This window comes from Anomaloglossus baeobatrachus, chromosome 3, assembly GCF_048569485.1.
Source record: "Anomaloglossus baeobatrachus isolate aAnoBae1 chromosome 3, aAnoBae1.hap1, whole genome shotgun sequence".
In the NCBI taxonomy this organism is placed as follows: domain Eukaryota; kingdom Metazoa; phylum Chordata; class Amphibia; order Anura; family Aromobatidae; genus Anomaloglossus; species Anomaloglossus baeobatrachus.
This window is the reverse complement of record NC_134355.1, coordinates 92,004,041-92,031,513: the sequence shown is the minus strand read 5'-3', so window position 1 is coordinate 92,031,513 and position 27,473 is coordinate 92,004,041. Positions and strand designations below refer to the sequence as shown.

The 27,473-nt window shown below is 41.9% G+C and overlaps 1 protein-coding gene across 1 annotated transcript in view; it reads left to right on the top strand.

The window, feature by feature from the left end:
* Nucleotides 1–27,473, top strand: part of PLCB1 (phospholipase C beta 1) — a 990,679-nt gene that overhangs the window by 904,836 nt on the left and 58,370 nt on the right. The window contains exon 31 of the mRNA XM_075339307.1: nucleotides 10,648–10,734. Coding sequence (XP_075195422.1) covers nucleotides 10,648–10,734 — 87 coding nt within the window. The remainder of the gene's footprint in view (nucleotides 1–10,647; nucleotides 10,735–27,473) is intronic.

Here is a 27,473-nt window from a genome sequence, read left to right as displayed (position 1 = left end):
GCATATGCCCTCTCTGCAGTTTCTCAACAGTACAGTACTATAAGTACAGTAAATGGTAATATGACAAAGGAAAGTACTATTGAAAGTACTATTGCTTAGTACTGTCAATGGTGACCAACATAAATTATTGCTGGTAATATATTGTTGTAATGTCATGTACCGTATATTCCATCTCACAATGTGTATTTACAACAGCACTAATATGTCTCTGCCTCCATTACAGTATATAGATCAGGGGTCTCAAACTCAGCTGGGTGTATGGGCCGCATATAGAAAAAAAAATGAGAGGGGCTGCATTATTTGCAGGTCAAAGTGAACATTTTTAATGAATCCATGTTTTTTTCTATACATCTTTGGAACGCTTTTTTAAACATTTTTTGCTTGTGTATTATAACAAACATGCACTTTTTTAAGTTTATATATAAAAAAGCATTTTTAATGGCAAAAAACATATTTCATGCTTTATTATGATTTTTTTTACATTTTATCACCTTCTTGTAATATTGTTTTACAATTAGCAGCATCATATAGTAATCTTAGCCAACATCTTGTAGTAATATCCCCATGCTGCAGTAATGTCCCCATCCGTGTGCCCTGTAGTAAGGTGCTCATCCTTGTGGTATTGTGCCCATCCCTGTAGTATTGTGCCCATGCTTGTAGTATTGTGCCCATCCTTGTAGTATTGCGGCCATCCCTGTAGTATTGCAGCCATCCTTTTAGAATTTGTGCTCTGTAGTATTGTGCCCATCCTTGTAGTATTGTGCCCATCCTTGTAGTATTGTGGCCATCCTTGTAGTATTGTGGCCATCCCTGTAGTATTGCAGCCATCCTTTTAGTATTGTGCCCATCCTTGTAGTATTGTGGCCTGTAGTATTGTGCTCATCCTTGTATTATCGTGGCCATCCCTGTAGTATTGTAGCCATCCTTGTAGTATTGTGCTCTGTAGTATTCTGCCCATCCTTGTAGTATTGTGCTTTGTAGTATTGTGGCCATCCCTGTAGTATTGTGCCCTGTAATATTTAGCCCGTCCTTGTAGTATTGTGCTCGGTAGTATTGTGGCCATCCCTGTAGTATTGTGCTCTTCCTTTTAGTATTGTGCCCATCCCTGTAGTATTGTGGCCATCCCTGTAGTATTGTGGCCATCCCTGTAGTATTCTGCCCATCCTTGTAGTATTGTGCTTTGTAGTATTGTGCTCTGTAGTATTGTGGCCATCCCTGTAGTATTCTGCCCATCCTTTAGTAATATGCAAAAAAAAAATTCTCACCTTTCCTCCGTTCCCTGTGTGCCCACAATCAGTATTTGCGGTGTTTTGGATGCAGTATGCTTCAGCTGCTTCCAAAACCCTGTTATGTTCAGTACAAGCAGAGTGGATGGGATTTCTAAAAATCCCATGCCCACTGTACATGTACGGCCTGCAGTGAAAACGGACCTTGCGTTGCGGCTTGCAGAGGCTGCAGCATGTAAATTTATGCTGCGGAGCCGGAAGCGTCCTCCCTAGGCAGAACACAATGAGGGGACCGCAGCGGCCTGAACCCTGATCGTGAGCACGGGCAGCTGCGGTCTCCTAAGGAGGAGACTTGCAGGCCAGCCGATCAGGATCCGCTGCGTCCAGGACGCGCGGGCCCTGTTCTTGAGCATGTACCTTATTTGCTTGTTGCTGCCCGTGACGATTGCGGCTCTATGCTGAGGGTCGGCGCCGGCAGGAACTTTACTACATTGGAATACATTTGCGGTGCCGCACAGAGAAGCTGTGTCTGGACCAATGGCTGCTGCCTGCCAATCAGATGCAAGGAAGTGACGTGACTGTATGACGTCACCTCCTTGCATCTGATTGGCAGACAGCAGCAGCAACTGGAAAAGAGCCGACAGCTCCTCTACGTGGCACTCAAATGGATTCAAATGCAGTAAAGTCCTGCTGGCGCCGATTCTCAGCATAGCGCTGCGATCGTCACGGGGTCTGCGGGCCGCGATCGTCATGGGGTCTGCGGGCTGCAACAAGCAGCCTCAGGGGCCACATGCGGCCCGCGGGCCGCGTGTTTTAAGACCTCTAATATAGATAGATATCCTTTACATGTACTAATGTACAATATTTTGTGCAAATTAGCTCTTTCCTGAAATTAAAGGAAAGAAAATGATCTCACTAGTGTTATCCAGGAGAGGTAGTTACTAGTGATGGTCGGACTCGCAGGTAACTGGGACCGGCATACCTATTTGGATTAAAAAAAAATCCAATTGAGGCCCAGGATTGATCCCAGATACCTCACCAGATGCCAGTCCCCATATAAGTCTATAGGAATCAGAATCTGGTGATTAAATATGATGGTAGAGTTGATAGAAGCATTTCATACTTAGCAAGTCACCAGCGTGGTTGTAACTGCTGCAATAGCCGCTCTTCAGGTCTGGGGCCGCGCATTAGCCTTCATGCATACGCACTTCTTTACCCGCCCATCGGCATCTGTGATTGTTTGCAGTCAAACGTACCCCCACCCTGAGTGACAGCATGTCTGATGCTTCCAATCACAGACCTGGTCTGCGGGTCTAAAGGGTACAGTAAAAATAAATAAATAAATAAAATAGAATAGGGTGCCCCCATATTATGATACCTAGCATATATAAAGCCCCCGGATACAGGTTGCAGCCCCCAGCCGTGCTCTTATCTTGGCTGTGTATCAAAAAAAGAGGAATTTATTTATTTATTTTTTAAATTATTTAAATAAATAATTTAAAAAAAAAGACTTGCGGTTCCCCCCAATTTTCATATCCAGCTATGATAAAACCCGACAAATGGGGGCTGGCATTCTCAGGCTGGGGAGACCCATGCTTATTGGGCCCCCCAGCCCAAATATACCAGCCAGCAGCCGCCCAGAATGGTCGCTTCCATTAGATACGACAATCCCAGCACTTTACCCGACTCTTCCCGATTGTTCTGGTGCGGTGGCATTCGGGTAATAAAGGGTTAATGTCAGCTCACAGCTATCACTAAGCCCTAGTTTAGTAATCAGAGGCGTCTATGAGACCCCCCCATTACCAAAACCCTATAAAAAAAGGGGACAAGGGATTAAAAATTCAGCATGAATGCAGTAACCAGAGAAGATTGTGATGTGTAGTTTGGTGCAGACACTTGCAGAAAACAAATAACATAGTATATATGAAATGTGTGAACACAGCCTTATAGACACAAAAAAGCCAGATATCGTATAGCGAAGCTTACATATACAGTTCTGGCTGCTACAACTATGAGTGAATGAATAAAGATAAATCAACAGGTCCCAGCCAGAGATTAGCAGGATGCACAGATGACGACACTCCAGTCCTGGCTAATCAAAACCTGCGTCGGGGATGCTTGAAGTTAAGAAATTCACGGCCCTCTGTCCAGCCGCTGGGTACTACTGACCTGGACTCTGGACTGGAGTCTCGTGAATCGATTAACATTTCTAGTCCCAACTGTCCTGGTTTTGGCAGGCAGACCCAGATTTGGGTCTATGCTATTCAGTGCCAGGCATCTGCTGAATGTCTCTCACTGCCACCACTCCACTGACATCTCCTCCTGATAGGGTAGAAAGAAATGATAAATGAGTGTAGCTTGAGGTGTGACTAGGGGTGTGGTCAAAATGTTTCCATGTGCCTCATAATTTGTTCCTCTTTCTGTTACTCAAAAGTTGTGATGTATGGGTACTTTAGATTCTCTTGAAAAAAAAAAAAAACTTAAACAATCAGAATTGTTCTCACAGATTTTTCTCACCTACTACATTAAAGCATTTATCCAGAATTATTTTTTTTTTCTTATCTGGGTAAGAACTGAGAGGCAGGTGGTTGGTAACTCCTTGCCTGTTCTTCCCAGCATCCGATCTCTGCTCACTCAGATTGGTCACGGTCCGCTTCTAATGAAGATTCTGAGGCCTCTATTGACTTTGCGTTGACAGAGCAGCTTCTTATACTCCGCCCTGTTCTGTTGACAGGGCTTCTCTGCCAATATCAGGCTGTCAATCAGGAAGATGTCAGTAGTGATGCCTTGTCGACAGAGCAAACTAGAAGAGGAAGAGCTGTTCTGTTTCTACGAGGTCAAATGAAGTAGCAGAATCGCCAGTAGAAGCGGTCTATTACCACACTGACCCGGCAGAGATCGGTGCCGGGCAGAACAAGCAGATAGTTACCAACTATCCGTCTGTAAGTTCTTATCTCCATAAGAAAAAAAAAATACAACAGTCCCAAATAAAAGCTTTAACCTCTATAGAGAAGTAACAATCGATTTCAACAGCAATTGAAAAGAAGTTGTAAAGGGCCAAATTGGAGAAGCATTTTGCATGTTAAATCCATCTTATAAACCTATAAAAAGAATCTCTAATTATCATTCTTATTTCCAGTTATGCTATTAATATTTATTATGTATAATGTTGCCCCTTCCAAAGAAAGAAATATTGTCTTTTTCCACTTATTTCATGTGGAACCCTCTGAAATCTTTTTTTTCTCTGCCTCGTTGATTGTCTGGTACAATACTTTATAGGTATGTTCACACAGTGTTTTTGATGTGGATCGTGAAGCAGTATTCAATTACAATTTGAATTGGATTTTTTTTTTGTGGCACCTAAGCTTCAAAAGCCACTTAAAAAACCCCAATGTAAACCTACCCTGTGAGTGTGTCCATCCCTGACTGCAATGCCAGGATTTTTAAGGAGCTAATCTTAGTAGAAGGAGGTCATACATTCATATTGGTCAAGGTATAGTCAAGGCACCCTGTCTATGCTTTATACTGCCCCTTCCCCTGTGGGTGGCCTTGTTTTTTCACAGCATACACAGGCCAAACACACAACTGACAATGGTTACTACAAGACAAACAAGGGGTACACCGGGGACAGTTTAACAACGGAGGGTCCAAAGACTAGTGACAGGGAAGATAGACACCTCCTCTACTTACCTGCCGCTATACCCTGGACTCCTAGTTAGTCCCTATACAGGTTCCTCATGTGTCATCGATCAGTTACCAGAAGCCCTGAAAAGACCCTGCAATAGTCCCTGGCTAAGGATTGTGCAGGTGAGTGTCGCTAGCCTGGGGAAGGAAGACAGACAGGGGAAAACACTACAACAGACTGCTGCAGTGAGCACCAAGACTGCAGCCACCACAGCAAACTTCATCAGAGGGTTTCAGCAGCTCCTTCCACCTCCAGGACCAGCATCCAAATGGAAAAGAGAATAACTAGCACCCTTTGCTGGTAGCAGAGGGTATCTAAAGGGACTAGGAGTGGTCCCAAATCGGAAACACCTGAGATGGTAATGAGACTGCTTGCTGAATACTGACATAAACCCTACAACTGCCAGGGGAAAGGAAAACACTTTTAATATTGAGAGTCAAGGATGGAAATTAAGTCATGAATCTGTCACTAGTCTCTTAATGCAGAGAACCAGCCGTGACATCTTCTTTCCAAGACTCCTGTAAAAAAAAGATAATTCATCTCACCACCTGTCTGGTTTCCAAGTAGATCTGTCATTTACAAAATTGTTATTAGTAATATTAAATCATGCACTGGTTAATTGTAAAGTTGTAGTGACCATTGGATGTCACATGCTACTGGTTTAGCTAATAATGGCTATGTTAAAAGGAAGTTCAACTGGATACTGGTTTATGGAGTTAATGCCCCATCACACGCAGCGATATCGCTAGAGAGAGAATCCGCCGTCGTTTGTGAGTCACAGGCAAATTGCTGCTTGTGGCGCACAATATTGTTCGGAGCCGTAACACGGACCTACCTGCTTAGGGACGTCGCTGTGGCCAGTGAACCGCCTCCTTGCTAAGGGGGCAGTTCGTGCGGCGTCACAACGGCATCACTAAGCGGCCGCCCAATAGAAGCGGAGGGGAGGAGATGAGCGGCCGTAACATCCCGCCCACCTCCTTCCTTCCTCATTGCCAGTGGCCGCAGGTAAGCTGTAGTTCGTCGTTCTCGCGTTGTCACGCGTAGCGATCTGTGCTGCCTCGGGAACGACGAACAACCTGCGACCTCAACAATCAAGGATTTTTTGAAAATGAACCATGTGTCACGTGTGGATGATTTGGTGAATATTTTCCATCGTTAACGGTTGTTCCTTGCTGTCACACGCAACGACGTCGCTAACGATGCCGGATGTGCGTCATGGAATCTGTGACCCCGGCGATATATCGTTAGATATGTCGTTGCGTGTGACGGGGCCTTTTGGATTTTCAGTATGTAGCTGCATGGACTCCATTTTCCTCTGAACGGCTGCATATACATGACCCTGCTTGCCATATGTCTTATATTTTCAAGTTCTTTCTTCAACAACCACTAAGGATTTGGGTGAGTGTCACACCAAAATTTACAGTAAATATTAACAAAAACATATTTCTAGATCCCCATAAATCAGAGAACATGCATTTATATATGTCCTCTATTACTGGAATTGTAATTGCTCACATGTCGGCTATTCTTCTTTACGAGGCGGTTAGAATGGAAACTTTTACCGGTTGCTGTGGGACATGGTCTACACTGGCGGCCGGAGCAAGTTGTGTTATACAAGATTGATTACAAGAAAGATTCTATTATATTAATCAAATGCATTGATTTTCTTGTGGAATCTTCTGTTCAGCCAACGGAAGGAACTAGATTATACTGACACCACCATTATTCAGCTGCGGTATTACATGTCCTTGAACTAGTAAAAAAAAATGGGAAATAAATTAAATACAGGAGACATTAGTAAATATAGTAGATATGGAGGTCTGACTGAGGAGCTCTTAGACTTGGGGTATACTGCCCCCAGACCAGACTGTTATAATATAATGCCATTGAATGGAAGAATAATGTACATTTTTGCATTCTTCTAAAGCCAAATCTCCACTTCAGTTCATAGGAAATATTTTCAAAATAGTTTGAGATTCCCTTGTTGCACTGATCTCTCTGAACTTTAGAGATGGTTGAGTTAAAAATCCCAAATTCTGCAAATAAGTGGAGTTGTTATTGGGCACACTGATTCTTATAAGTATACCATCCTATACATGTTTTTTAATCTTGGTTCTTTTTTATCACTGGAGATGAGGTGAACACAGAGACCCCCACCAAATACAATATCCTTGTCCAATGAACGAGTACTGTGCATGTGTGACCAACACTCCATTGACTGTCGATGGGAGCGGTGGTTACGCATGCGTACTAGCACTTATATAGAAGTCAATGGAGTGAAGGTAATATATGCTTACCACCACTCTATCAATATAAACAAAAGGTACCAGGAAAACAACTACGCAATTGACTCAGTAGTGAATTAGGTAGGAAGTTAGCAAAATTATTAATAAGAGAAGTTCAAGATAAAGCAAATCAAGTCACAGTTCACAATATATTGTACAATGTAATAATGAACTGATGTATTTCATACGACTACTTAAAATTCCAGTTATCACATTTTACTAATGTTAATCCAATCCCAGTCTTTTTGTCAGGGTAGCCTCAGTGTCACCCTGCATCTGGTCAGGGTTCCCATATGCAAACAAACTTAAGATTTACATATCTTAACTGAACACTAATATTGGCGAGGCTACGGTACAATTTACTATATGATCAGTCTAACTTTGGTAGCTAACTTTACTTTCTCAGTACCATACGCTAAGGCGGGAAGTAATGGCTTAGCTCACTTGAGGCTTCACTGGAGTGAATGCTCTGTTCCTGGTCCCCGGTCTTCAGCATTCAGCCTTCGGTGCTTGACCATGAATTCTGGTCTTCCTCTGGAACCTGTAGTCTGTATTCGGTCTGTGGTGCTTGACCAAGAAGTCTGGTCTTCCTCTGGAGACGGTATTCGTTTTTCAGATTACTCTGGAGACAGTATTCGGTCTTTGGTTCCTCTGAGAACAGTATGTGGTCTTCATGTAGTCGGTCTGGGGATGGTATTTGGTCTTCAGGTTCCTTTGGGGATGGTACTCGCTCTTCAGATTCCTCTGGTGCAGTCAACACTGGTCTACTCTACTGTGTACAAATCTGCTTCCATGCTGGTCGTGGTGCAAACTCCTTCCCTTCACTGCAGTCCCAACATTTTATATTTTGCAACTGCTCCACAGTTGTCACCTCACCCTGCATTCCCTTCAAACTCTTCCTTCCAGGAAACACACTCATCATGCTTCGATTTCTGTCTTTTCTGTCCAACCAGCAGATGGTGATGTTTGCTTGTAAGTACACTCGGATGTTGGCGAAAGCAAACAAAAAAGTATGTGCCACAGAAAAGGAGGATCAACATAAATAGTCAATTTTTATTGAACATATATGCTAACAACAAAAGACCAAACAAAACTTAAAAACATTTAAAAAGCTCATGGGCTGATAAAGTACGTAGTTCACACCGTCAAATACAAAGAAGTTGAACAATAATTCCTCGAACAGCCTCTATATGAATAAAGAGTACAAATACAAATGCAATACAACCTAACCCAGGAAAAAACAGGGAGAAAAGGCTATAGATTGACTGACACCCAAACGCTGCTGGGAGGAATGAAGTTCTTTTCCTCCCAGTAGCGGGGTTCAATGTGCAGGCATCAAGCGGGTTTCAAATGCTATTAACCTGCAGTTTAACCACATATCTGCAGCTTAATAGAATTTTTATATGTAACAGATTCCCTTTAAGAACCTTATTTTATTGATCTGTTGAGGTCCCAGAGCTAGACCCCAGCAGATTACATCACATATCTTCTGGATAGGTGGTAAATAAGATTTATTGGTTAACTTTTTAATTTTTGCTTATCTAAATTCACTTTGTGGTGTTCACCAATACAGTTACCTAAAGGGGGCTTTACACGCTGCGACATCGCTAATGCGGAGTCGTTGGGGTCACGGAATTTGTGACGCACATCCGGCCGCATTAGCGATGTTGCTGCGTGTGACACCGATGAGCGATTTTGCATCGTTGCAAAAACGTGCAAAATCGCTCATCGGTGACATGGGGGTCCATTCTCGATTATCGTTACTGTAGCAGTAACGATGTAGTTCGTCGCTCCTGCGGCAGCACACATCGCTATGTGTGACGCCGCAGGAACGAGGAAGCTCTCCTTACCTGCCTCCCGGCCGCTATGAGGAAGGAAGGAGGTGGGCGGGATGTTACGTTCCGCTCATCTCCGCCCCTCCGCTGCTATTGGGCGGCCGCTCAGTGACGTCGCTGTGACGCCGCACGGACCGCCCCCCTTAGAAAGGAGGCGGTTCGCCGGTCACAGCGACGTCGCCGGGCAGGTAAGTATGTGTGACGGGTCTGGGCGATGTTGTGCGGCACGGGCAGCGATTTGCCCGTGTCGCACAACAGATGGGGGCAGGTACGCACACTAGCGATATCGGGACCGATATTGCAGTGTGTAAAGTAGCCTTTAGGCTACATTCCCACGATGAGTATTTGGTGAGTTTTTGAGTTGCAGAATTTCTGCATCTATTAGGCACATTAGGTTACATGCGTTTTTATAATGTTTTCGAAGCTGCGATTTTTGTCTCTTTTTGGTATGTCATGTTTTATATAACCCTGCTTTGTGTTTTATCCTTCTTGGCTTTGACAAGACTTCACTTCAGTGTATTACAAGTGTTTTCTACCTGCAGCTTATGTTGAGGATAAAAATCAAAATGGTTTGTTACCTGTCTGGATCTTACTCATGTCCATTTACATAGGATAGAAAGGTTAATTTTCCAAATTTAAATAATTGGATGCATTTATTGGAAAATAATAATAAAATACTCTAGTATTCTGCAAATGAAGATATTTTTCAAGGAACAAGGTAACACTAAAGAATCAAAGAAGACAAGTGTAATGAAGGGTACGTGGACCTGAATTTACAACACAGTGTAGTGCAGCATCACAAGAAGAAGAGCTGTAATACAAGTCACTACTTATGGATACTACAGACGGAAGAATAGTCAAGCAAGCCAGCGTCTGGTTACAGGAGAACACATATGAACACAGGGATTACACAGAAACATAGTCAGGTCACAATCCGAGGGTCAGAATTCCAGGAGGGCACGTAATAGATTCAGGGAGAAAACTGAGACGTAGCCAGGTAATGGTTCGAGGTCAAAAGCCAGGAGGTCACGACAGGAACAGGGAGCAGGCAGAGAGGAGTCAAACAACGGTCTTGGGTTAAAGAACAAAGATTAGAATAAATGCAGAAACACAGGCCAACAGCACAACTACAGAACCAGAATGTACCACTGGCAAGATTCTGTGGAGCATGCTCAGTAAAGAAGCAGAGCAATTAGCATGAAGATGGAACACCTGAGCAATTAGCACCTCCCAGAACCAGCATGGAAGCCAGTAACCCAGGAAAACACAACAGATAATCTCCTAGTGTGCAAGATGCTCTGCACAGAGGAATCGTGACAGGGTAAACCGATAATCAGGTTACTGAAGGTGAAGCACCTAATATCTATTTTAGAAAATAGATTGAAAACTGCAATATGTTTCTAGTTAAATAAAAAAATTAAAAATAAAGGGCAACCCTATTTTCTAACTACCCATTTTGAAAATCTGCCTCCCATACTGTAGTGTTACATGGCACCTGATGAGATAAATCCTTTCAATTGGAATCTGCTGTAGATTTTTTTATAAAAATTGCGTCTGAAATATTTTTGATTCTTATTTTCTTCCCATCTAAACTCTCATCTATTTACATTTTGCAGTTAGAAGATGCTCAAAGCAAAAGACAGGAAAAGCTCGTAGAGAAACACAAGGAGATTCGACAGCAAATATTGGATGAAAAGCCCAAGGTAAAGTTATCTAAACTCTTATCTAAAGTGAACCTCTTGTATTTCATTGTAAAATAAAATAACTATAATTTTATATATCGGCTACTAAGGCGGGCTTTGCACGTTGCGACATCGCAAGCCGATGCTGCAATGTCACACGCGATAGTCCCCGCCCCCGTCGCAGGTACAATATCTTGTGAAAGCTGGCGTAGCGAAAATTATCGCTACGCCGGCTTCACATGCACTCACCTGTCCTGCAACCGTCGCTCTGGCCGGCGACCCGCCTCCTTATTAAGGGGGCGGGTCGTGCGGCGTCACTGCGACGTCACACGGCAGGCGGCCAATAGGAGCGGAGGGGCAGAGATGAGCGGGATGTAAACATCCCGCCCACCTCCTTCCTTCCGCATATCCTACGGAAGCTGCGGTGACGCCGGTAGAACATGTTCCTCGCTCCTGCGGCTTCACACACAGCGATGTGTGCTGCCGCAGGAGCGAGGAACAACATCGGACCGTCGCGTCAGCGTAATTATGGATTACGCTGATGCTGCACCGATGATACGATTACGACGCTTTTGCGCTCGTTAATCGTATCATCTAGGCTTTGCACACTGCGATGTCGCATGCGATGCCGGATGTGCGTCACTTTCAATTTGACCCCATCGACATCGCACCTGCGATGTCGTAGTGTGCAAAGCCCGCCTTAGATGTAAAGTCAAATGGGTTGGTACTACAGAGGATATCTAGTAAGGTTATGAACCCAGATGGCAGCTGAAATGTTTTTCATATTTTTTTTGTTTAATTGTATTATTTTATTGTTTATAAATTTAGTTACTTTATTGGAAAACGGCTCATTTGCAAAAATAATTTTCCTGGATTCAGAAATACATGACCAAATGGTTGTGTTGGAAAGAATGGAACAAAAACCTCTTCATCCCATAACTGCATTACTTCCTGGATATCCCGATCGAGCTTTGCGCCATAGTTTCCATATGTTTCACCAATTATTTTGATCTTGCTGTAGTTTGCAGCTTGTGATGTTGATTATGTGAATGTTTTTTTTCTTGAGTTATTGTGCATTGCTTCCTGCAGTAGACTTATACTTTTAGCATGCACGCCATTATTCTATTTCTTGTCTATGGGATTGTAAAAAAGAACTAAAAGCTGATCTTAAGTATTAAACAGGTAAAAATGGTGCTTAAAAGGGTACTGTCATTCCACCAAACAGATACATCAGTTGTTAGTATATTAGTAAATTGATTATTTATTTGAGTCAGTCTAGTTTGGCTTCATACAGTGCCTTGCGAAAGTATTCGGCCTCCTTGAATTTTTTAACCTTTTCCCACATTTTAAACAAAAGTTTAAAATAAGCAATAAATTTCGTTCAACTTCACAATTGTGTCCCACTTATTGTTGATTCTTCACCATAACATTAAAATTTTTATCTTTATGTTTGAAGCCTGAAATGTGGGAAAAGGTTGAAAAATTCAAGGAGGCCAAATACTTTCACAAGGCACTGTATTTCCGGAACACATTCAGCTTCTTCAGGCCAGGTTAGCCACATATTTAATGATTGATGCATCTGTTAACTGAGGCAACAGCGCCCTTTGCAGACATCATTTTCATCAGTTTACTCAATTCTTCCCATTGGTGGGGCTCCTTCGGAACTGAAACCCGCTCCAAAGATGCTAGGCTTAGGCAGTCACCAATAGTTTGACCTACTCAAGAATGAGGTTACAAGCACAATAAATATGGTGAACATCCATCTGTTGGGCACATTTACTCCTCATTGCCTAATTTTTTGGTAGAAATATACTCATGAGCAAAAGGGTAACAATGTTTTGAACTTTTGACTTTCAGGCTCCATATCTGACCATTCACTTCAAACCAGGGATAACCTTAATTTTATACACAATAATTTTGGCTTTCTCATACATAATTTGGCTTGTAACTATTTAGCTTATTAGTTATGCAGATTCTTGTCATGTCACTGCATTGTTACTGTTTCGCTCCTAAAAATCTACATTTTAATTTTTATTATTTTGTAAATATACCTTTGTTTTTCAACACTGCCTGAATCCTTCTGGGTATGCTCTCTATCATATTCTAATCACTTTAGAAGAAGAAAATGTTGGCACTCACCAAATGTAAAATCAATACTTGATTTCACCTAGTAAAGTCGGTTGGAAGGAGAATTGCGGGGTGCTGTGGATGACGGTGGCTGTTTTACACGTGTCCACATACTTCAACAGGCCTTTAGCTTTTTTTGTTTGGTACGTGTATGAGGCAGGTGGTTGAGGGTCATGGCTGAGCTAAGGGAGCAGGGTTGGCATTTCTTGTCTCTTATTGTAGACACAACAGTAGGGAGAGGCTCCTTCTACAGCCATAGGTTTTACAGCTTGACACAAGTGAAAAGGAACAGGGGTAAGTGTCTGAACTTCCAAGACATACCTGTATACAGAAGAAATCTTTAAATATTTAAGATTTTTTTTATATAAAATGTAAAACTAATTAACCTGATCGGTAAATATTGAAAACAGAAAAAAATTAAATACGAAATTTGCGGGGTCTTTTGGTCAGCAAAATGCTGCAAAGAATTAAGTGAATTTACAAATTTCCTCAACCCTTATTAAAATATACGTTTATTTATAATTCATTAAAAAAATCCCAAAGACACATAAACACAAAACACTAGGATCAGGTGACACCTATATAGATGTATATGGTTATGGCAACGTATAGAGATGAAATAAGGGGGGCGGGGGAGGGACTACGATGACCCTTGGTAAATCAAGTGTCCCTACCTGACAACGGAGAGTGTGACTCCTTGAGTTACCGGGCGGCCCCGTTCCTCGTTGACTTTCCCTTTTCCTTGCCCTAAGCTTAGGGACAATACATAAAAATAGAAGGGGATAAGGGAAAATAAAGATTGCCACTCCCAAAATATAATAGGGTGCAATACATCAATATGCGTTCTAGACCTGACTCTAGGTAACACGATATACAACCATAGGAGGTGATGTACAAACAAAAAATGTCTGCATATTTAGCTCATATAATGATCCTTTGTACCGCAGATGTCACATCCATGGATTACCACCTTACAGGATCTGCTGCTGTCTCCCAAAGCCTCCTGAGGAACCTTTAATGTAAACGTATATTTTAATAAGGGTTGAGTAAATTTGTAAATCGGCTTGTAATACACTCTTCTTAACAATTGCATTTGTTACTGAAAGAATTAAGTGACCAAAATGTTGTTTCTATCCCAAAATGGTATTAGGGACAAAAAAGCCTATGTGCCTCATGAAAAACAAACCCGCACAGCCCTATCTACTGAAAAATGAAAACATTATGGGTCTCGGAAAACGGAGACACAAACTAGAATTTATGTATTTATTTATTCATTTGCAAATTTATGTTTGTTTTTTTCACTACTAATATATTAAAAAAAAATTGGATACTTTTGGAATCTATGAATCATACTGACTTGGAGAATCATGTTACCAGGTCATTTTTATCGCACAATGAACGTCATAAAAACAAAATCCAAACAACAATGTTGGAATTGCGTTTCTCTTTATGATTTGTAATTTGTAATTTTATTCCGTTTTCCACTACTTTGTAAGGTAAAATTTATGGTTTTGTTCAAAGGTACAACTCTTCCTGCAAAAAAAAAAGCCTCATATGTTTATGTGGATGGGTAAAATAAAAAAAGTGTAGCTCTTGGAAACAGGAAAGTTAAAAATGTAACCACAAAAAATAAAACTGGCTATGACAGGATGGGGTTAAAGAAAATATATTGAATATAGGACTTTATATTATCACAAGGAAATATTCTACGAAATACTGTATATAAGGACTTTCTATATTAATTTATAGTGGACTATGCAAGCTTTTATTAAATGGAACCTGTAACCAGGTTAGTCCCCTATAACCTGTGACGACCACCATTGATCCATTATATACTGCATCATATTCGTATAACATAAAAAAGACCTTTATTTTATGGGGCAGTCCGGTTCGATGGGTGTCACTGGTCTCGGTCCGGCGCCTCCTCATTTCTTGCGATTGCCGTCCTCCTTCCCTGCTCTGTGTGGATGACGCATCCTACGTCATTGCACTCCTGCACACTTCTGTGTGGCCTTCCACGTACAAAGTACTGTAATGTACAGGTGCAGGGACAGGTCAAGGAACACCCTCATATGTACCTTAGAATACTTTGCTCTGCGCTCAGCAGGGTAGAGAGAAGTGTGCGTGCGCAGGAGTACAATGGAGGACTTTGTGTGAATGATATAGGATGTGTCATCAACATGGAACAGGGAAAGAGGATGGTGATCTCAAGAAGAGAGGAGGCCATGGGTCAAGACCAGAGGCGCCCGTCAGACCAGACTGCCCCGCAGGTGAGTATAACAAAAGCTGTTTTTTTACATTATACAGCACGGCCTGGGCTCTTATATACAGTATAAGGCCCCCTTCACACGCACGTGTCTCTGGTACGTGCTAGGTCCGTGCCCGTTTGTACCGGAGACACGGGCACACGTATACCCATTAAAATCAATGGGTATATGTGCACGCACATGTGCAGCCATTGGCCCGTGCCTCCACGTGGAGCAGACGTGAGCCCATGTGCTCCATACGGAGTCATGTCCATTTTTCTGCGGCAGCACGGGTGTCACACGGTCCGCACACATACCACACGGATGTAGTGTGGATGCGGGCCCACGTGACACGCGCCGGAGAAACACACGTGTCATTGTAAAAATAAAAAAAACACATACTCACCTCTACGAGCCCTGCAGTCTGTGCCGCGGCTGTCACCTGCATCCAACCCCCAGTGAATTTGAAGAACGCATCTTCTTCACTGGGGGCCGGAAGCAGCGTCAGCGGGGCTTGGTCTGTGCCGGACACTGTCATTCAGCACCACAGATAGCTCCGGAAGAAACAGGTAAGACGGGACTATCCGTTCTCCGTGTGTTATTACATATAACACACGGAGAACACGCATGTGCCACAAACACTGCACACGGGGAGCAAACCACCCCTTTAATACGTACATGAAAAAACGGTACGTTTTTTTCACGTGTGTGTGAAGGGGGCCTTAAAGAATGTTGTATATAAGAGCTCACTGGTGGTGGCCACAGCTTATAAGGGAAAATCTTGGTTACAGGTTCCCTTTAAGTACCACAATCTTCAGGTGCTTGGAAAGTATGGTGCTGAATTCTGCAGAATGCTCCTGCTAAATATCCATTCAGCCTATTTTAAAGGAGGCCAGAAACTATAGTAGTAAACTGAATATATATGTCTTGATAGACAAAATTCTTATTAGTGGTGACTAGCTGACAATAAGTGAGGAACTTCTTTCCTTCCCCTTGATGGGCTCTTTAAACATTTATGGATGGTTTTTGGAGCCAGCACTGCTCGTTCCTCTAAATTCATTTAACTCTCCTGATATATATAACTTGAAAGTCACAGACTATATTGTATCTGTTGATGTGATCGATGGTCACAGCTACTGTAGTGTGGGAAAATATAATGAACTCTTCACAGAGCCAAAACTTAGATTAAGAAACTCTCCACTGCGAATCCAATATGAAATGACAGTGAGCAGAGGACAATGAACATTCACTATCTGCCCGGTGTAAATTACATATGGCTACACACTCAAATGTCCATGAAGGCGCTTCTATATAAAAATTGTACAGAACTTGTATAAAATATCTGGTAAGAAAATTCTTTCACAGACATATGCTTTTATTAATTATATTTAGAGTTAATATGGTGATATTTTTAAAGTGAAGCTGTGGGGAAAATTAGGTTTAAAGAGTAACCATGACTTTAATTTTAATATTATTTTTAATTACTATTCATCAATAGTGCACATGAAAATAAGCAACTTTGCAATTCATCTTATCAGAAAAATCCGCTTCTTTCTCCACCTGGATTGAACTTTCACTCCCAATTCATGGATAAAATCTGTACTTAATGAAGAAAGATTTTCACGTTACTGCAATAGAATTTCAACAACCAAGTCGGCCCCTTTTCTGTTATTTAGATGAAAAAAATAAAGAATCACTCACCTAGCCCCCTTCACAATCTCTAATACCTGTATTTCCCCAAAAATAAGACAGGGTCATATATTATTTTTTTCTCTTTTTTCTCTGAAAGATGCTCAAGGGCTTATTTTCAGGGGATGTCTTATATTTTCCCATGAACAACAATCCACATGTTTTCATGAACAAAAAAAGCAACATTTATTCAAATATAATCATGTCATCACATTTTGTGTTAATCCTAATCCTGGTTCAGATGCACATTTTCTTATCTGATCTGATATTCTCATGGTTCAGATCCAGTATATAGTGGTGTGTACATACCATACTTAAAAAAGTTTAAATTACCTGCTTACATTTATTATTCTTTGTACTGCTAAGTTTACCCCTAAAAGAAAGCAGATAACCCCTAACAGAATCTCACCAGACCTCAAATAATTTCAATGGGCAAGTGAATGGGCTCTCACATACAAATCTGCATCACTGTCAGGTCTCCCTGCATTCTACCGCAGTTAGCTCTTCCTCGTGACTGGAAGCAGAGTGATACTGGTACCCGATATGTTTGTGCCAGCTGCAGTGCAATCCAGCTAAAACAGCGAGAGACCTGACAGAAATACAGATCTCTGTGTGAGAGTCCATCTACCATCAGCACTTGCCAACTGTAATTGTTTAGGGTCTGGTGAGGGGTTTTTTTTTGGGGAGGGGGGGCGCTATTTTCTTTTGGGAATGTCTGCTTTCTGTGATGAAGAGTCCTTCGGTATTTAACTTTTATTATATACAGCAAGCTGAGTATGCATAAAACAGTGTTGTGTGTTTATGCCGAGAGTATGTATTTACAGTTAGGTCCAGAAATATTTGGACAGTGACACAATTTTCGCGAGTTGGGCTCTGCATGCCACCACATTGTATTTGAAATGAAACCTCTACAACAGAATTCAAGTGCAGATTGTAACGTTTAATTTGAAGGTTTGAACAAAAATATCTGATAGAAATTGTAGGAATTGTACACATTTCTTTACAAACACTCCACATTTTAGGAGGTCAAAAGTAATTGGACAAATAAACCAAACCCAAACAAAATATTTTTATTTTCAATATTTTGTTGCGAATCCTTTGGAGGCAATCACTGCCTTAAGTCTGGAACCCATGGACATCACCAAACGCTGGGTTTCCTCCTTCTTAATGCTTTGCCAGGCCTTTACAGCAGCAGCCTTCAGGTCTTGCTTGTTTGTTGGTCTTTCCGTCTTAAGTCTGGATTTGAGCAAGTGAAATGCATGCTCAATTGGGTTAAGATCTGGTGATTGACTTGGCCATTGCAGAATGTTCCACTTTTTTGCACTCATGAACTCCTGGGTAGCTTTGGCTGTATGCTTGGGGTCATTGTTCATCTGTACTATGAAGCGCCGTCCGATCAACTTTGCGGCATTTGGCTGAATCTGGGCTGAAAGTATATCCCGGTACACTTCAGAATTCATCCGGCTACTCTTGTCTGCTGTTATGTCATCAATAAACACAAGTGACCCAGTGCCATTGAATGCCATGCATGCCCATGCCATCACGTTGCCTCCACCATGTTTTACAGAGGATGTGGTGTGCCTTGGATCATGTGCCGTTCCCTTTCTTCTCCAAACTTTTTTCTTCCCATCATTCTGGTACAGGTTGATCTTTGTCTCATCTGTCCATAGAATACTTTTCCAGAACTGAGCTGGCTTCATGAGGTGTTTTTCAGCAAATTTAACTCTGGCCTGTCTATTTTTGGAATTGATGAATGGTTTGCATCTAGATGTGAACCCTTTGTATTTACTTTCATGGAGTCTTCTGTTTACTGTTGACTTAGAGACAGATACACCTACTTCACTGAGAGTGTTCTGGACTTCAGTTGATGTTGTGAACGGGTTCTTCTTCACCAAAGAAAGTATGCGTCGATCATCCACCACTGGCCTTTTTTGAGTTCCCAAGCTCACCAGTCAATTCCTTTTTTCTCAGAATGTACCCGACTGTTGATTTTGCTACTCCAAGCATGTCTGCTATCTCTCTGATGGATTTTTTATTTTTTTTCAGCCTCAGGATGTTCTGCTTCACCTCAATTGAGAGTTCCTTAGACCGCATGTTGTCTGGTCACAGCAACAGCTTCCAAATGCAAAACCACACACCTGTAATCAACCCCAGACCTTTTAACTACTTCATTGATTACAGGTTAACGAGGGAGACGCCTTCAGAGTTAGTTGCAGCCCTTAGAGTCCCTTGTCCAATTACTTTTGGTCCCTTGAAAAAGAGGAGGCTATGCATTACAGAGCTATGATTCCTAAACCCTTTCTCCGATTTGGATGTGAAAACTCTCATATTGCAGCTGGGAGTGTGCACTTTCAGCCCATATTATATATAATTGTATTTCTGAACATGTTTTTGTAAACAGCTAAAATAACAAAACTTGTGTCACTGTCCAAATATTTCTGGCCCTGACTGTATACTGCAGAGAGTGTTCCTAAGATGTGTGCTGTAAAGCTATACAGTTTGTTTTGTGGGAAAGCATCCCAATGGGGAAGATAAACATCTCTTCCAAAGCAGAAGCATTTTATATGTTGTTCTTCAGTATCCTGTGTAACATTTTTCCTTGGTTTCCATTTAGGAATATTACTACAATAAAGCATTTTGCATTTGTAGTTTTCGATAATGATTTTCTATAAATTTTTGTTTGCAAAAATAGGAACAGAAGTAAAAAGATTACCGTACATTTACCAACAGTAACATGACTCATCTTGATCACTGATGACTTCTGCTGGGAGCAACAGGCTTTTTTTTTACTGCAATGGTAGAGACCTTAGTGTCTACTGAGCATGTGCATACATTCAGCAGCAGAGGAGGACTGTATAAGAGCTGGTCAATCACCCTAGATGGGTGGAGATAGAGTTTTCAGGCTGAATACGCTTGGACTCATGAAATCTAGCAGCGTATAGGCTTCTTTACACATTACAATTTCATATGCAATCTCGTATGTGATCGCACACGCCCCCATCGTTTGTGCGGCTCGTGCAATTTGTTGCCCGTGTTGCACAAACTAGTAAACCCCCGTCACACGTACTTACCTTCCTAACGACCTCGCTGTGGGCGGCGAATATCCTCTTCCTGAAGTGGGAGGGACATTCGGCGTCACAGCGACGTCACACAGCGGCCGGCCAATAGAAGCGGAGGTGCGGAGATGAACGGGACGTAAACATCCCGCCCACCTCCTTCCTTCTGCATTGCAGGTGGGACGCAGGTACATCGTTCCCGGGGTGTCACACGCAGCGACGTGTGCTGCCCCGGGTACGATGAACAACCTGATGTTCAATTTTTAGAAAATGAACGACGTGTAAGCGACCAACGTTTTAACGCACAATCAGGGTCACACGTAGGTGTCACACACTACGATATAACTAACGATGCCGGATGTGCGTCACTAACGACGTGACCCCGCCGACATCTCGTTAGATATATCGTAGCGTGTAAAGCCCGCTTTTAGCTTGAGTCATAAAAAGCTCTTCAATTACAAAGAACTATCATTCTAGGATGGATTTTAAAAGTAATTTTACCATCCTCATCAGGGCTAGGTAATCAATTTCATGATATATACCAATTATATTATTAGATATGGTGACATATTCACTTTAAAGGGGTTTTCCAACAGTTGACTTGACATGCATCATCCATCCACAGGATAGGTAATAAATGTCAGACCCCCGCAATCACTAGAACATAGTTGCTAAGCCCTTATTTCTTCTCCTTATATTTGATATTGCTCCAATCATAGTCAATGGGACTCATGAAGACAGATAAGTAGAGCACTCTGCTATTACGTTTGGTTGATCACTACTCCATTGAAACTCCTACTCACTGTGGCTGTTCTGTGAGGAGGAACAGGAAGCTATGTTCTTCTGTTCTAGCAGTCGATGGCCCCGTAGATTGGTAATACATTTCCATAGTTTGGAAATCCCTTTAAATGTGTTGACTGCTAAAAAACTTTGATCAGGTTGAATTCAGTTTTACAGATGGATTGTACAGGTGACACAACTTCATAGTTTGGGACACAATCTGACCCCGTTACAAGGAACCTTGCAAAGAACCCTGGTTATCAAATACATCTGTACCAAAGTAGATAAGTCATGCAAATCACTGCAGGGTGAGAGAGGTTAGGCAAAGAGGGCCGTCTTATTCTGACTGACTGCCAGTGACAGCTGCATGAAAATTAGCAGAGACTCTATGATGCTTGGATCACCTTCAAGAGCGTTATTGGTACTTTGCCATGGATGCTCTGCCTAAAGTCTCAGTTGAGTATGGACCGCAATGCACAGACTGGCTGTGGGTCTCCTGACCTGAACTTGACAGCCTCATAGGCTGCTATAAACATCTGTTATAAAAGGAGTTAGGCTTATGGTCAACTACACATGTTATTTTATGATATCTCTATATTATATATTCTAGTATACAATTTGTATAAATTCCATCTTTGTACATATTTTACTGCTTTACATGTTGCAGTAGGTTGTATTCAGAGGTTGACAAATATTGGATTACATAAAAAAGAAGCAGATACTTAATGTAGATAAACCTCGGCTTATACAAATTGTTATCAAATTCTAGCTCTGTATAAATTGAACTTTTCCGGTTATTTTTCATAGATTTTTTTTTTACGCACAGAAACTCCATCATACCCCAGAGTTTCCTTCCTATCGGAAAGCCCTCTCAAGATAATTTCCTACTTTATAGCCCTTAATCAAATTCAGCATTTATAATGTCATTAGGTTATAGATTGTTTTCAGAAAACCTTGCAGGACATAACCTGCGGCTTTGGCATTGGACCATCTTCAACAGCTGAACGACTGACGTTTACTAAGAATATTGCAGAACAAAAAGGAGTCTGATAAATGTCAGTGTATAATCGCAGATCTTATGTAGGGATTATTTATACCATTTTTGATATTCTTCATGATTGCATTCTGCGACCTGTGCTGACCTCAAGGAATTATTATGGACACTTGGAAAGTTTAAAGATAGAATTCTACTTGAAGTTTTTTGAATCTTTTGAAATATAGTGTAAATTTGCCGGCTTTGTCGAATTTTTTCCCAAAAATTTCATTCACATTGACTTGTTTTCCTACAAATCTCAAACCCTTTGATTGCTTAAGAAAGATGTGTGTAACACTAAGTTCTCCCAGGTGTGTATTAATCCTCTTTTAAGTTCTTTAACACAAAAATGGCCTTAGTAATGTAAAAAAAGATCTTAAAGGGGTGGTTCACCCATTTAAATTACTGGTCAAATCTGTATTATGTTGAGAAACAATGTTTCTCTCAAATACCTTGTGTTGCCAGTAATGTATGTGAGCGACGTTATTGCAGTCCCGTCATCCCCTTCTCGTGATCCCCGAGGCTCCATGACCTCTGAAGTCCGGTGAGGTCACGTCAACTTCCAGTTGACTCGACGTCACCGAGCCAGGCCCCAGTCTTCCTGATTGACTGGGCTGTAGGCAGTGTTTCATTGCTTGTCACAGCCCAGCATCTCATACGCGCTTTCCTTCGCTGCACAGCGCCACAAGCAAGAGTGATGTTGGGCTGTGACAAGCAGTGAAACGCCGCCCACAGCCGAGTCACTCAGGAAGACAGGAGCCAGGCTCGGTGATGTCGGGTCAACTGAAAGCTGACGTGACATCACCGGATCTCAGTAGTCATGGAGCCTGGGGGTCACTTCATGGAGATGAGCACCACTCAGATGCAGAATTGGCTGTTCAAGGTATTTAGAAAAAGCCTTCCTTATCAGTTTTACAGAGATGTGGCCACAAATGCAAAGTAGTGAGCCACCTCTTTAATTGTGTTCAATATTGATACAAGTAATATTAATCTAAATTAATAATTATAAATAATATATTAATTTTGAGCAAAATTAATTTCAGCCTATTGGTTCGGCCCTCCTCAACTGTAACAGTTTCTCATGTAGCCCCTCACGAAAATTAATTGCCCACTTCTTTCAAGATTGATGAGCTTTTTCTTTTATATTTTTGGGTATTGAAGTCATAAAGTTACATTTTTATTTCTGTCATCTGTCACTCAGACCTGTAGAAGTGCAGTTGCGCGGTCGTCTGACCGAATCTGCACTTTATCCTCCCCCCACTCCTGCCTTGGTCTCCATTGAGAGGTGAATTTTAATATGTTGCAATAAAAGAAGATTTTATTCACTGGAAGTGAGTGCCGTGGATTTCCTTCTGTGCTGAAGTCATCTGAAAAATGTGTTTGTGGCTTTTTGGTGCAATATTCATGTAAAATCTGTAAATATGTGCAGTATATCGGTTCAATAACCTTCCTGATTAGTGATATCAGGAGTACATCAACACTTTTATCTACAGGAGATTGAGCACAGGGAAAAGGAAATACAGTTATCACAAGTTATCACATTGTTAGAAAGAAATATTCCAAAAATGTTCTTGTAACTGAAATTGGGAAAAAAAAGCAGCTAATTCCTGGTACTATTAACATATTTTATTATATTTGTAATGATTGGGAATCAAGGTTAATAAATGACATTTCCTGTTTTCCTTCTTCCATTGCTCTTGTTCAGCAATCAGTCAAGGCCAGGTCTTGTTATACTCGAAGAAATGGCATAGGACATAAATTGCAGCTAGTCTGACACTAGCTTGGGTGGAAGAAATCCTACTTATTGCTTGTTAACAGAATTTGCTGAAGTTATAAATTGCTATAACGCATATATAATTTTAATTATTAATATTAATTATATTTTTATATTTAATAAATAATGTGATTGTCCTGAAGAAGTAGTATGCACTCCGAAACGTTTCGAATAAATCACTTTCCCAGGATTTGACTTCAATCTTCTTGACACAGCCGCATGATTTTTAACCCTTTTAACCCTAAGTCTGTGATAAAAGGAATGAAGAACCTGTTGCGTAGTACATACAGTCTGATCTGTGGACAGCAGGGTGTGGAGAAGGAGAAGCAGAGCAGATTGATACATAGGATTGTTGAAAAAGATTCAGTATGACATTTATTTTATTCTTTGAAATCTCTAGTGTTTGTATGCATATGAGTCCAGTGGGTGGTCACTTTATAAGACCACCCACTGGACTCATATACAGTTAGGTCCAGAAATATTTGGACAGTGACACAAGTTTTGTTATTTTAGCTGTTTACAAAAACATGTTCAGAAATACAATTACAAATATAATATGGGCTGAAAGTGCACACTCCCAGCTGCAATATGAGAGTTTTCACATCCAAATCGGAGAAAGGGTTTAGGAATCATAGCTCTGTAATGCATAGCCTCCACTTTTTCAAGGGACCAAAAGTAATTGGACAAGGGACTCTAAGGGCTGCAATTAACTCTGAAGGCAGCTCCCTCGTTAACCTGTAATCAATGAAGTAGTTAAAAGGTCTGGGGTTGATTACAGGTGTGTGGTTTTGCATTTGGAAGCTGTTGCTGTGACCAGACAACATGCGGTCTAAGGAACTCTCAATTGAGGTGAAGCAGAACATCCTGAGGCTGAAAAAAAAGAAAAAATCCATCAGAGAGATAGCAGACATGCTTGGAGTAGCAAAATCAACAGTCGGGTACATTCTGAGAAAAAAGGAATTGACTGGTGAGCTTGGGAACTCAAAAAGGCCTGGGCATCCACAGATGACAACAGTGGTGGATGATCGCCGCATACTTTCTTTGGTGAAGAAGAACCCGTTCACAACAGCAACTGAAGTCCAGAACACTCTCAGTGAAGTAGGTGTATCTGTCTCTAAGTCAACAGTAAAGAGAAGACTCCATGAAAGTAAATACAAAGGATTCACATCTAGATGCAAACCATTCATTAATTCCAAAAATAGACAGGCCAGAGTTAAATTTGCTGAAAAACACCTCATGAAGCCAGCTCAGTTCTGGAAAAGTATTCTATGGACAGATGAGACAAAGATCAACCTGTACCAGAATGATGGGAAGAAAAAAGTTTGGAGAAGAAAGGGAACGGCACATGATCCAAGGCACACCACATCCTCTGTAAAACATGGTGGAGGCAACGTGATGGCATGGGCATGCATGGCTTTCAATGGCACTGGGTCACTTGTGTTTATTGATGACATAACAGCAGCCAAGAGTAGCCGGATGAATTCTGAAGTGTACCGGGATATACTTTCAGCCCAGATTCAGCCAAATGCCGCAAAGTTGATCGGACGGCGCTTCATAGTACAGATGGACAATGACCCCAAGCATACAGCCAAAGCTACCCAGGAGTTCATGAGTGCAAAAAAGTGGAACATTCTGCAATGGCCAAGTCAATCACCAGATCTTAACCCAATTGAGCATGCATTTCACTTGCTCAAATCCAGACTTAAGACGGAAAGACCCACAAACAAGCAAGACCTGAAGGCTGCGGCTGTAAAGGCCTGGCAAAGCATTAAGAAGGAGGAAACCCAGCGTTTGGTGATGTCCATGGGTTCCAGACTTAAGGCAGTGATTGCCTCCAAAGGATTCGCAACAAAATATTGAAAATAAAAATATTTTGTTTGGGTTTGGTTTATTTGTCCAATTACTTTTAACCTCCTAAAATGTGGAGTGTTTGTAAAGAAATGTGTACAATTCCTACAATTTCTATCAGATATTTTTGTTCAAACCTTCAAATTAAACGTTACAATCTGCACTTGAATTCTGTTGTAGAGGTTTCATTTCAAATCCAATGTGGTGGCATGCAGAGCCCAACTCGCGAAAATTGTGTCACTGTCCAAATATTTCTGGACCTAACTGTACATCATTTACTACAATGGCATTATTTTTCAATATTCAGACTCTTCCAGAATCTATTTTTGTACTTTTAGAACTGTTTTGAGAAGGATTTAAAGGTAAAATGCAGTGTATGCTTTATTATTTTTTTTTATACTTCAACACATCTTGTAATATATTATCTAAATTAATTTTAACAAAGACCTTATGAGTCCAGTGGGTGTCACAAATCAGTGACTTACAGCTGTCTTTGTATATAAATCCATACTGTGAAGACTGTAAATCAAAGTCACGGGCCAACCTAGTTGCGGGACATAGTCCTCCTTACAGAATAATGGCCACCACATAGCTCTCCATACAGTATAATGGACCCACATAGCCCCCCATACAGAATAATGGGCCCCACATAGCCCTCCATACAGATTAATGGGCCCTATATAGCCCTCCATACTGAATAATGGGCCCCACATAGTCCTCCATACAGAATAATGGGCCCAACATAGCCCTCCATACACAATAATGGACCCCACATAGCCCTCCATACAGACTAATGGGCTCCACATAGCCCTCCATACAGACTAATGGGCCCCACATAGTCCTCCGTAGAGACTAATGAGCCCCACATAATCCTCCATACAGAATAATGGGCCCCACGTAGTCCTCCATACAGAATAATGGGCCCCACACAGCCCTCCATACAGAATAATGGGCCCCACATAGCCCTTCATACTGAATAATGGGCCCCACATAGCTCTCCATACTGATTAATGGGCCCCACATAGTCCTCCATACAGAATAATGGGCCCCACATAGCCCTCCATACAGAATAATGGCCCCAACATAGTCCTCCATACAGAATAAAGGACCCCACACAGCCCTCCATACAGAATAATGGACCCACATAGCCCTCCATACAGAATAATGGGCCCCACATAGCCCTCCATACAGAATAATGGGCCCCACATAGCCCTGCAAACAGAATAATGGGCCCCACATAGCCCTCCATACAGAATAATGGGCCCAACATAGCCCTCTATACTGAATAATGGGCCCCACATAGCCCTCCATAAAGAATAATGGGCCCCACACAGCCTTCCATACAGAATAATGGGCCCCACATAGCCCTCCATACAGAATGGGCCCCACATAGCCCTCCATACTGAATAATGGGCCCCACATAGCCCTCCATAAAGAATAATGGGCCCCACATAGCCCTCCATACAGACAAATGGGCCCCACATAGCCCTTCATACAGAATAATGGGCCCCACATAGCCCTCCATACAGAATGGGCCCCACATAGTCCTCCGTACAGACTAATGAGCCCCACATAGCCCTCCATACAGAATAATGGGCCCAACATAGCCATCCATACTGAATAATGGGCCCCATATAGCCCTCCATACTGATTAATGGGCCCCACATAGTCCTCCATACAGAATAATGTGTCCCACATAGCCCTCCATACAGAATAATGGGCCCCACATAGCCCTCCATACAGAATAATGGGCCCCACATAGTCCTCCATACAGAATAATGGGACCCACATAGCCCTCCATACAGAATAATGGCCCCACACAGCCCTCTATACAGAATAATGGACCCACATAGCCCTCCATACAGAATAATGGGCCCCACATAGCCCTCCATACAGAATAATGGGCCCCACATAGCCCTGCAAACAGAATAATGGGCCCCACATAGCCCTCCATACAGAATAATGGGCTCCACATAGCCCTCTATACTGAATAATGGGCCCCACATAGCCCTCCATAAAGAATAATGGGCCCCAAACAGCCCTCCATACAGAAGAATGGGCCCCACATAGCCCTCCATACAGAATGGGCCCCACACAGCCCTCTATACAGAATAATGGGCCCCACATAGCCCTCCATACAGAATGGGCCCCACATAGCCCTCCATACTGAATAATGTGCCCCACATAGCCCTCCATAAGGAATAATG